At 37.6% G+C, this 11,576-nt stretch overlaps 1 protein-coding gene across 1 annotated transcript; it reads right to left on the bottom strand.

The window, feature by feature from the left end:
* Positions 1 to 4,653: 4,653 nt before the first annotated feature.
* On the bottom strand, positions 4,654 to 5,517 carry LOC129775929 (uncharacterized). Its single transcript, XM_055781210.1, has 2 exons — positions 5,360 to 5,517; positions 4,654 to 5,285 (listed from the first exon to the last, which is right to left on the bottom strand). The coding sequence occupies exons 1-2, from the start codon at positions 5,402 to 5,404 to the stop codon at positions 4,752 to 4,754; spliced, it is 579 nt and encodes a 192-aa protein (XP_055637185.1). The 5' UTR covers positions 5,405 to 5,517; the 3' UTR covers positions 4,654 to 4,751.
* Positions 5,518 to 11,576: the final 6,059 nt, after the last annotated feature.

Genomic DNA, 11,576 nt, shown 5'->3' with positions numbered 1-11,576 from the left:
CAAATGTAATTGAACATATTTTTAGTTTTTTACCACGAATATATATCTGTAAATCAATTTTATTGTAGCCAAGTTAAAAAGTCGCTTTTGTATCCAAAAATCAAATTATTTTCGCAAAACAGTACCATTTTGAGTAATGATAGAGACAAAACGGTACCGCGTTTGCAAATACCTTCCCGAACCATCACAGATGCGGCGGTTTAGAACCGTGAAATGTTTCTGGAGTGTTCCCCGAACTGTAGGCACACTTTCTATCGCTTTGGACTTTGTGAGACTGTTGTAAGACAAATAACTTTTCAAAAAACAAAGTCTTGTCCACCGTATCGTGTTAGTAGGAGAGCTGGTCATTCAAAACGCTTCTTTTTATTTTTAAACTTTAAACTTCCGAAGCTCCATCAACTTTACGTTCCTTAAAAGTTCCTAAGATGTCATGTTTGAGCAAATTGTGCATTGTCGATTTAGAAACATGGATATTACCGACCACGTTGTGATTTTCACTCCCCGACGATATTATTCGCCCGCTAGGTTTTTGCTGAACGTCTTCTTTCGGATCTTTTTCGGTCATCCAACAAGGAAGTCTCACGGTTCCTCCTAATGGTTCGATAAACAAAATCATGCTTCAGTCCCAGGTTTTTCAAACTTATGAACATATCGCTTTGGCGTACTCCTTTTTTATTACGACAGCACGAAACTTTTTCATCGTTGTTATACATTGAACACTTAAGGAGGGAACTTTCTCTGAAAAGTCGGAAAGATGGAATTTTTGCGTTTTCGGGAGGCTTATACATTCAAGAATGTTGTGCCGAAAGGATTTTTCGATATTTCATCTCGTTGAAAAATTGCAGCAGAAAACTATGAGGTCACTCCAAGGGAAGCAACATAGTTGTACGAATCTTAAAACGCGTTTTTCTCGAAACCATGTTTTTTCAGCTGTGGGTACGTTTATCTCAGAATCTAGTGAAACGATTTGGATGAAATTTGTTTACAGCATGTAAAAGTGAATTATCTAAATTGTGATGTAAACATTTTTTTTAAAATTTCAATTTTTCAATTTTTGTGTTTTTCGCAAGCAATTTAGCAATTTTTATTAAAAAAAAAAGGTCACAGAAGGGTTGTGTCCGAGGCACGATCTCATAGTTGACATAGGATTCTGTTAAGCTATCTGTCGCATGCTGATTTTGGATATGTTCGAAAAATTACATCGTTAAATCATTTGATAATGATTTGGTAACCCTGAAAAAAGCCATTTTGTTTGGTTGTTGGGTATTGTTTGTTCAATCCACCAGTGTAACAACCGAGTGATGATGATGGAACAAGAATGTTGATTAGTCGTTGGATGGTGTGTATCACAATAGAAGAAGCCGAAGTGGAATGAGATATGATAAAAACCACTCTCTGTGGCCCTGGACGAGATGGCTCCAGTATTCTGTATGGATGAAATAATGAAACAAAAACTCACCACAACTCACCTATGTAATATGAAATAATTATCATTATCGATCACAATTTGATCTTATTTGAAATGGAAAAGGTAATTTTCTTTCAAATTTTTACTTTCTGAGTATTCAACCCATTGCCATTTTTGATCAAAAACCAACGGAACACGAAGCTACACCTAATACGATATGTAAGACATATGGGAAATCACTTTTTCCAATATTCTTTCACTATTCCAATTTTTCTCGCCGCGAGAACTTAACATATACACAATACGTATGAAGATGAACACAACAAAATAAACAGCATAAATCGGACGATCCGTTCTCGAGCAGAAACACACATTGGTTTTTATTTATTAAAATTGAAATAAATCGTTTCACATTTGAAATCATTTTTAACATAACCGCTAACATATACAATCTTACACTAACACTAGTCCTAATCGTTTTACAATGCATGAGATATGAAATTTTGCGAAGAAACCACTACTGAAGTTCCAAATATATATTTTATTTACCAGAATTAATCGTATCACTCACCTTACTTGCAATACAAAAAAAAGCCGATTTCCCCAGGCACCTTGGTTTCCTAAAATTTATTATTTTGTTCATTTGCGCTCCAATGAAATTGTTATGGAGTGTCCAAATCGATTGATGCAAAACTCTCGTATATTAAAAAATTATTGAGCAATAACTGTGAGTACAAGAGGAAGCTTGTATCTTTCGACCTACCAGAGTCCGGTACTTCGTTCTGGATATCGGTTGATAATTCTCAATTGCTCGAAAGTTAGTTTGATGACATATATTATTTGATTCAATGATTGTTATAGAGTTCCCAAATGAATTGACGCAAAAACCTCATCAATTCATCATGAGCAAAAGGTGCTTGAAATTGGACATTTTTTACGATGCGATCGATTTTCCTTTTTCAATTTGTATATGTTCGCGAAAGACGCAATCCTATGTCAAAATGTGTAAACAATCAGATTCATGAATCATTATTAATTCTAGTTCCCGTTCGATAGTCTCCGAAGCAACATAGCTGCTGGTTGAAACATCGAGCGAGAATGAAGTATCTTGCTCAAGACAGGTTAAGAAGTAGTATGGAGAAAAGTTTCTTCCCACAAGGGCCCTTCACGAATGAACTGAAAAAGTTTAAAGCCTCTTAAAAACAAAAATAGAACGGAATGAAGATTCATGAATGTGGATCGATTAAAAATTAATCCATGTTTCTTTTCACTTTATTTTTCAACCTGTGACTCTATTGTTTGTTCCCGGAAGATCTAAGACACCCCTCGAACTATGTCTCAGGACCCGATAATTGAGAATTTCTAGATACTTTCTTTTTATTTGCTTAAACATGGGTTTTTTTTCGTTTGCTTTCCCGAGTAAGTAGTTACGGAAGATGTTTTCAATTTCAATAAAAAATAAAATAAAAAGTAAAAAATAAATAGTTTAATTTTATTATGTTTCATTGTGATTAAATGTAATAATAATACAAATTGTGTACTAAAAGCTAAAAAAATAATAAAACAAGTAGCAGTTAGTAGTCATCACACCCCTTCCTTCATTAACCTAGGGCATTGAGAGACTAACATAAAATCATGAACTACACTACACTACTAGTCAAGCAATTTCATTTGATACTTATACTGATGGGCTTTTGAAAAAATATATCGCCATTTTGTGGTGGCGGCCATTTCTTTGCATTTTTTACAGATAACTGTGTTCTACTAATCGAGTCCTTTGATACCCATATTGACGAGGTTTTGAGAATATACGTAGTCCGTCATTTTGCAGCGGCCGCCATCTTGGATTTTCATGATCATGGAATACGCAGATTTATAATAACGACAGAAATAAAGGTGTGTTCCAAATTCCAGATCAACCGATCAACAGGAAGGGAGTCAACTGTCTATAAATATGGGACAGCGCTACAGACAAACATACAAACATTCAAAATACAAACAGGTCAAGCTAAAAAACCGTTTGAAAACCATTCTATTGAGCCTCTTACTGATAAAATAGTTGGGGAAATTCAGGGTTCGAAAAATCGAACGTTGGCTATAACAAACATTCATTTCTGCTGAATCGTTACCAACACATCTGGAGGAAGTTGGAGGAAATCATCAGTACGAGGAACGATGATTCCAATGAAATTGCTTGTGTGAATATTCTTTCAATCGGATCAGGGGTTGATCTCACCCGTGAAGAAAACCTAAATGATGATTCTATTTAACTAGATGATAACCTCTCAACGCTCAATGTCGCAATTTTCATAGCGTATTTGCACTTTGCAAGTTTTGGAAAATGTTCGTTTTTTTTGAAAATGGATAATCGGAAAGAAAACATTCTTAAGAATTGACATTTTTCCAACACCAACGATAAAAACAACAGCAACAGTTTTCGATCGACACAAAAAACTGGACGGTAATAAATTGCAATTACATAAAACTTAAATTACATGTTAAGAAGAATTTCAGTTGTATTTTTGAAAACAGATTTGTAAAGACCGAAAACAAAGTTCACAGAGAAAGCATAACGTCTTATAGTATCAATCTAAATAATTTTGAATCGTAATAAAGTCTCAGATTCGTAACACTATTACAATACTCACAGTAAACTACCATGAATACTTTATTTTTTTAATCCGTAGCTTGTAAAATGTCTGCAACACATTGAATGTGAATGATCACCTAGCAACTTCAATCCACGAGCACCATGTGTAGAAACATTTTACAACGCTTCCAGGAATCTTTGCATTATCTAAGAAAATAGAAGAGTCTTTTTGATAGGTTCAACATAGCAAAAAAAATTCTCACAAGAAGTTTCTACACAGCAACTCAGGATAGTAGAATGAGTCATATATGCAAACGATTATCGTACTTCACTATCTAAATGATACAAAAAAGCGAGTGAGTTGAGCTGGACAATTGCTGGTCACAGTAGCATACGCATCTTATCTTTGTATGATGAAAAACTGCTCTGAACATGTCATAGAATTGGATATTAGTTATCCAGCGCTGCCTCGGGAAACGGAAAGGTGCTTTATGGGATAATTCAATACAGTCGCGAGCAAATATATTCGCTGCATTGAATTTGATGAATGTTACATTTCGACTGAACGACTCACATGTACAAACGATCAACCATGCAATTATACGATCATTTCCTTCCACTTCGAACGTATAACTCTAATTAAGAACAATAGAAATGCAATGTTGTCTACTGATTGATCAGTTGAATCTTTTATTGATACTAATCAGTTTCACCTTTCTTATGATATTTATACACAATATTGGAAACACTACTCTACTGCTTGGCTGCTTCGAGCTCCTGTGTTGTCTTCTGCAACGTCTGAATGGAAACATCGTACAACTGTTTCAGAGCGGTCTGGATCTGTTCACTTACACCACGACCTTCTTCTTTCAGGCGCTCACCAGTCTTCTGAGCTTCACTCAACACTGACTCGATGTTAGTCTGAACGGACGCCTGGTATTCTTTGGCCTTCTGGACTACCTCCGGATTCTGTTCGCTCAGTTTATTCGTAGCTTCTGCGATCTTTGCGTTCAAATCCTTAACAATCGGATCGAGAAGTGTTTCCGAGTGTTTCTTTGCTTCTCCTTCCAGGGTCGTTTGAATGGACTTGAGCTGTTCAACATACTTATTAGTGTTTTTCTGGATTGTTTCCAGCACCTCTTCGTTTGTCTGGAATCCAAGTGATTTCAGAACGGTCTGCTGAGTCTCGGTGAATGCCTGCTGAACCTTAGTTCCAAAATCGGTCAATGTCTTCAGCAGGGAAGTGTCTTCCACTGGTGCCTCTCTGATACTACGTGCGATTGAAACCTACCGATCAATATAAGAATGTGAATAGCAAATCAATTATTACCACTGTTACGTTTGGAGACTATTAAACATACCTGCACAAGGCAGAGAGCCATAACGATCAACACTAATTTAGCCATCTTGCAGGAAAAGCACACCGTTTCACACCGTCTGAAATCAGAACCCTGACTAATCCTATGCGTTGGCCTCACGTAGATTTTATACAGCGTTTCGCGTTTCGCCGGTGCTCTGCCAGAGACACACACTGATAATGCCGGTGTTTGCTACCTAGCGATCGTTGGAAAGCTCATAGTTCAATTTACATTAAAACGATCGTTTGGAGAAGTATAATGGAAAAGACAAAACATTAAGCTAAATGTTCTTATATATTTGGCGCGCAAAGTATGGTTGTATGATAGCGAAATTTGAGAGCCTCAATTCAGCTGCAGAACATTAGTGATGAACGAATGTGTTTGTAGAATGTATTGTAGTTCAAATATTAAAGTGCTCCGAATTGTCATATCGTAAATGTTTTCATATTAGCAAAAAACATCAAATGTACTTTGACATCTGTTTCCACTGATGTTATCTCAGCTCAACAAAACAACGTTTGGTATGGGTGCCTCACAGAGATATCGCGTCTAATCTCAAATCCTATATGTTCTTCTGAAGCCCTGGACTCAAATTGCAAAGCATTTCGTTTATTAACATTCAAACAACTGCTAATTATGCTACAAAAGTCCTGTGTAGTTCGCCAAAAATGCACTTTCGTGTGGATAAATGAGACACTCAAACTGGACCACTTCACCCTCATCATACACCAGGTCTCTTTTACAATTTTTTTTGTTTGTTTCGCTCGAGCTCTGTATATTTATTCCTCATCGAAAACTTTAAGACCTGTAACTTTAATTTCGCCTTTAGTGTATACAGATGTGAACCATCCTGGATTAAGGTGGTCTGAAAACTCGACTTTTTGTCGATTTCACCGAATGTGTCCTCTTTGAAAATTGAAAATTGCTGTGAAAATATTGAAAATCGAACTAGCCGTCCAAAAGTAATTTTTAAACTATATAAAAGACAATAAATAAGAAATATTTTTCTAAATATATCGAGAATGGCTACATTTAGAAGGAGATTGATAAAGAGCTTTTTTGTTTTAAATCATGTCTCATTATTTGTGGCTAGAAATGATTGTTAACATACAAAAATTCGAAGTTTCGAAAATTCATAAAAATTCGATGTTCCACAAAGTACGTCAAAAATAGTTTTACCATCTTGTACTCATTTTTTGATTTTTTTTGCATGACTTCTATTTTATATGAAAAACTTAAAAAAATAAAAAATATATATTTTAGATATCGCGAATTAAAGTTTTCTTTTTTGTAAATAAAAAAAAAGTACTATCTTTTTTCGCAGTGAATGTTTTTTCACGTTTGGCCATCACTATTCTATAAATATTCTATAACTCTTTCTAAGATGCTTTTTCGGTAGGACTCATAATTTTGGAGATAAAAATTATCAAAGATTTCTCTTACTAAAATCGATACGCCCTTTTCAAAAGTTACACTTGAGTCAAAAAATTCCCAAATGCTGAGGAAAACTCATATTTCCTCCAATCCAAACGAAATACACACTTTCGTTCGAATCAAAAATACAACTTTTTAAAATCTGCATTTTTAGTTCGATTTCATTTGGAATTGCACATGTTCGTTAATTTTGACGCTATTTCCGATCTATCATCAGCAAATAATGGTTTTTAAACGATCTGGTATTGTGCACCATAATGGCGAAAGGATAAAAATAATGTTCGTGGCATAAATGACCTAAATAAATTTGACAGTATAAATTTGTTTCTAAATCAGTGTGAAGTGTCCATAGATGTAATAGTGATTGGTGAGACCTGGCTTAAAGCCGAATTTTGTTGCCTTTATAACATTGTGGGATACAGAGCAATTTTTTCTTGCAGGGATGTATCCGCTGGAGGCCTAGCTGTTTTTATAAAAGATTCCATCAAACATAAAATTATTGACAACCAAAACTTTGATGGATTTCACTATATACAAATAGAAGTTTCAATAAATACTCAATTTTTCGATGTTTTAACTGTGTATCGTCCACCCTCGTTTGACTTTAATAAATTTTATGACTTCTTAGAGAATAGACTAAATTCGTCAAAACAAAGACCATTTTTTATTGTAGGTGATATAAATGTTCCTGTGAATCTGTCTAATAATAATACTGTGTTACGTTATAGCAACCTCCTTCAATCACTAGGTTTCTTGTGTTCAAATACATTCACTACACGTACAGCAAGTAATAACATCTTAGACCATGTTGTGTGTAAAATTATAGACGCGCCGAACATTCGCAACGATACTGTGTTTTCCGATCTCAGTGACCATTCACTGATAGTGTCGTCATTCAAAATGCATGGTCCCAAAGCGAAAACTAAATTGAATAAGACAATAATTGATCACAATAAATTGAACGCATGCTTCTCTAATTTCTTAAATACAGTGACTTGCGGAGAAAATGTCGACGAGTGTCTTGCTAATATCTCGTCGACATACAACTCGATGCTATTGGAATGTTCCAGAACCATCTCGGTAGAGGTCAATACTAAGGGTAATTATTGCCCTTGGATGACCTACGATCTATGGAAATTGACAAAAATCAAAAATCGATATTTAAAGAAATTAAAAAGACGGCCTAGCGACTCCCATCTACGAGAATTGCTAAATCACGTATCGAAGAAGACACAGGTTGAAAAATGGAAGAGTAAAAAAGTATATTTCGAACAAATGTTGAACAGTACGAACCAATCCAATATGTGGAAAAAATTAAATTCTATTCTAGGACGTTCCAAAGAAAAACCCCAAACTAGACTAATTCATAATGGTAGGGAATTTGAAAGCGACAACGAAATATGCAACATTTTTAACAACTATTTTTCGAACATTGGAACTCAGTTGTCCAGCGCAATCCCTAAAAATAATGACAATATTTCTCTTATGAATTCCCAACCCGTCCGAAATACGATATTTTTGTTTCCCTCAACCCAAGCTGAGGTGCTGCTGACTATAAGTGAGTTGAATAGCAAGAAGAGTTGCGGTCCTGATAACATTCCAGTAAGTGTCATAAAAGGGAATTCAGCCGCATTCTCAATTATTTGTTCAGATATATTCAATAAAATGCTGTCTACGGGAATTTATCCAAGGTGCCTGAAAGTAGCTAGAGTTGTGCCAATTTTTAAGTCTGGTGATTCTACGAATCCGAGCAATTACAGACCCATTTCAACACTATCTGTAGTAAATAAAATAATTGAAAAATTGCTTGTGAAGAGATTTCTTGAATTCCTGAATAAAAACAATGTTTTTTACAAGCTTCAATATGGATTCAGGCGTGGGTGTAGCACTACAACTGCCGTCACTGAACTTGTGGATGAAATAATTGAAGGAATCGATCGTAAAATGATTGTCGGAGCACTGTTTTTAGATCTCAAGAAGGCTTTTGATACAATTGATCATAAAATATTATTAAAAAAACTAAATACTTATGGTATCCGAGGAAAAGCCAACGACCTTGTACGAAGCTATCTCTCCGATAGACAGCAATACGTATCTTTGAATAATGCCAAAAGCAACCTGTGTTCAATAAACGTTGGTGTACCCCAAGGCAGTAATATCGGACCTCTGTTATTTCTATTGTACATCAACGATATCGGGAACCTGCCACTTATAGGAACTGCTAGGCTTTTTGCTGATGACACAGCATTGTTTTACCCGTGCTCAGATGTCAAAAATGTAGTTTTAAACATTAAAAAAGACATGACTGTTTTGTGTAAATATTTCCAAGCAAATTTATTGTCACTCAATTTATCAAAAACCAAATACATGGTTTTCCACTCTCCAAGGAAAAAAATCCCCATTTACCCTGACCCCGCAATTATGGATGTTTCAATTGGGAGAGTGACACACTTCAAATATCTTGGGGTTCTGTTAGACGTAAACCTATCGTGGATGTATCATATAAATTATCTTGAAAAAAAAATCTCCTCCCTTTGCGGGATTTTGAAAAGAGTATTCACTTTTGTACCACAGAGAGCTCTAATCAATTTTTATTTTGCATGCATTCACTCTCAACTGCAGTATGGTATAATAGTGTGGGGTCATGCATGCAAAACAAGACTTAAGAAGCTTCAATCATTGCAGAATAGATGCTTGAAAATAATATATAGGCTACCGACTCTACATCCAACTTTGGAATTATACTCTGACAACCCTAATTGTATACTGCCTCTTATCGGACTACGAGAACTTCAGACTTGTAAACTTGTACATAGTGTTATTAATGACAATAAATCCCACCACAACCTAGAAATCCCTACAGCAAACCACCGACACAGCACACGACAAGCCCAGAATTTAGTACGAAGTCGAGCAACGACTAGTATAGGCCAGCATCGCATTCTATTCTATGGACCGTCTCGTTTCAATGTATTACCGTCTGAAGTCCGACTTATCACACGCTCTGATCTCTTCAAAAAGAAATTAAAGGAACATCTAAAATCGACAATAAACGCTTTCATAATTTGAACAACGAACAAGCATAACAATTCCTGTAATAACTCTCCATGTTCACAAATTCTTTCTCTAAGTACGAGTGCCAGTTCTATTCATTGTTAATGTTTTCCTAATTATTGATATTATGTTGTGTTGTAATTATACTTGGATCCCTTAAAAGAAATTTATTTTTCACTGGGATCCAAACATCGTCCCTTTTATGTCTTCCCGTTCACCCTTTGGCGTCCCTTTCTTTGTGTGTTTTGTCTTTTTTTTCAATTTAATAAATGGTGCCCAACTCCAGGAAGCTCATAACAGAGTTTCTTCGAGATGGGGGTGAGCGGAGGGAAAAAAAGAAAAAAAAAAAAAAAAAAAAAAAAAAAAAAAAAAAAAATTCAAATGGGGATCAACATAGGGTAGGAGCCTGCCTGTTGGTCTCAAATGTTCCTATCTCACGCCTCCACGAAGATCATATGACGACATTTTTAGATCGGGCGTGAACTGGAAACACACACCTGGTCTTGGCTCCGAGAACGGGTGTCGAAAGTGGCTAAGTGAGGGGGTGCGAGCGAGTCAGAGCGCTATATCTCTCCCGGGGAAGGCCTCCCGGGTCATGGAGGCCTTGCCAACCCGCTGTCTCCCGGGCAAAGGAGATACACCCAATAACATGGAGCTACGATCACGAAGATTAATTAGAATGCGATCACCCGAGGAGGGTCCCCGAACTGGAGCTGGTCCTGGAACGGGCGTAAGAGCGAGCGGCCAGCGGCTGGAGGGCGATGTGCAAGAGCGGGCCACCAGCCGGGTTCAACCCGAAGAGCTACCGCCACACGGAAACAGCAGCCATCGACATCACCCAAGAAACGCTGCGCCTACGAGACGTGTTGCGACTGCCAGACGACAGTCGTCCACACTTGTGGGTACCACTAGGCGCCGGATCATGTGGACACACGAAATGAATGAATTCGTGATCCGCGCCTATTACATCTGCACTGCTTTGGAGACGGACATGAGCGGTCGCCCTCGAATACTAACAATGTTCGAGGAAGCGTATCCAGAGTTCGTCGGGAGGCTTGATCAGAACGCGATGAACGCGAGGCGTAGAGCGATAGTACGCAACAACATGCTCTCCCAAACGCAAATCGACGAGATCAAGCAGCAGGTGCAGAGAGAAATAAGCTCCAGGAACAACAGAGCAAGCGATGTGTCGAGACGAAGTTCAGTACGGCTGAGCAATTCATTCGCGAGTGGGGCACGCGAATCAGCACCAGTGGAGGCCACAGTACTACAACCCCCTGAGCCGGAAGACCCACAGCCAGATCAACAACTACTACGCGATCTGGTCTTCCACTACGACGAGGCGATCTCACAGTTCCGCGACACAGACCCATTGTCGCGCCCCAGGATCCCGAAGTTGCAGCATTCCCGCAGGCTGACAAGTGCAGTAAAGCTCATGAACGAGCACGTTCTTCCGCTGCACTTGGTTGATGCTGAGAACATGGAGGAGCTGCAACTGAAAGTTTACTGTGCTGCTGTGGCGACCGCCAAAAGTTTAGGATACCGTATTAGGCCAAGAGGCGGACTGCTCCAACATCTCCGTGAAAGGCGTGAGCCTCCATGGCGAAGGAGATTGGAGCAACGGATCCTAAACAAGCGCGCCGCAATTGGAAGACTGATGGCGTACAAAAGAGGCAACAGATCGGCGAAATTATGTCGCCAAGTTGCTGTGATCGTGCGGCCTACTGAACTT

This window comes from Toxorhynchites rutilus, chromosome 3 (assembly GCF_029784135.1).
Source record: "Toxorhynchites rutilus septentrionalis strain SRP chromosome 3, ASM2978413v1, whole genome shotgun sequence".
Lineage (NCBI taxonomy): Eukaryota > Metazoa > Arthropoda > Insecta > Diptera > Culicidae > Toxorhynchites > Toxorhynchites rutilus.
The sequence above is the reverse complement of the archived record's forward strand: the minus strand, read 5'-3'. Positions and strand labels throughout refer to the sequence as shown.

What these genes read in the sequence shown, in the direction of transcription:
- LOC129775929 (XM_055781210.1), bottom strand. Translation starts at nt 5,404, where the DNA reads ATGGCTAAATTAGTGTTGATCGTTATGGCTCTCTGCCTTGTGCAG. An exon ending in TGGCTCTCTGCCTTGTGCAG is followed by an intron (nt 5,286 to 5,359) that starts GTATGTTTAATA and finishes ATTGATCGGTAG; the next exon opens with GTTTCAATCGCACGTAGTAT.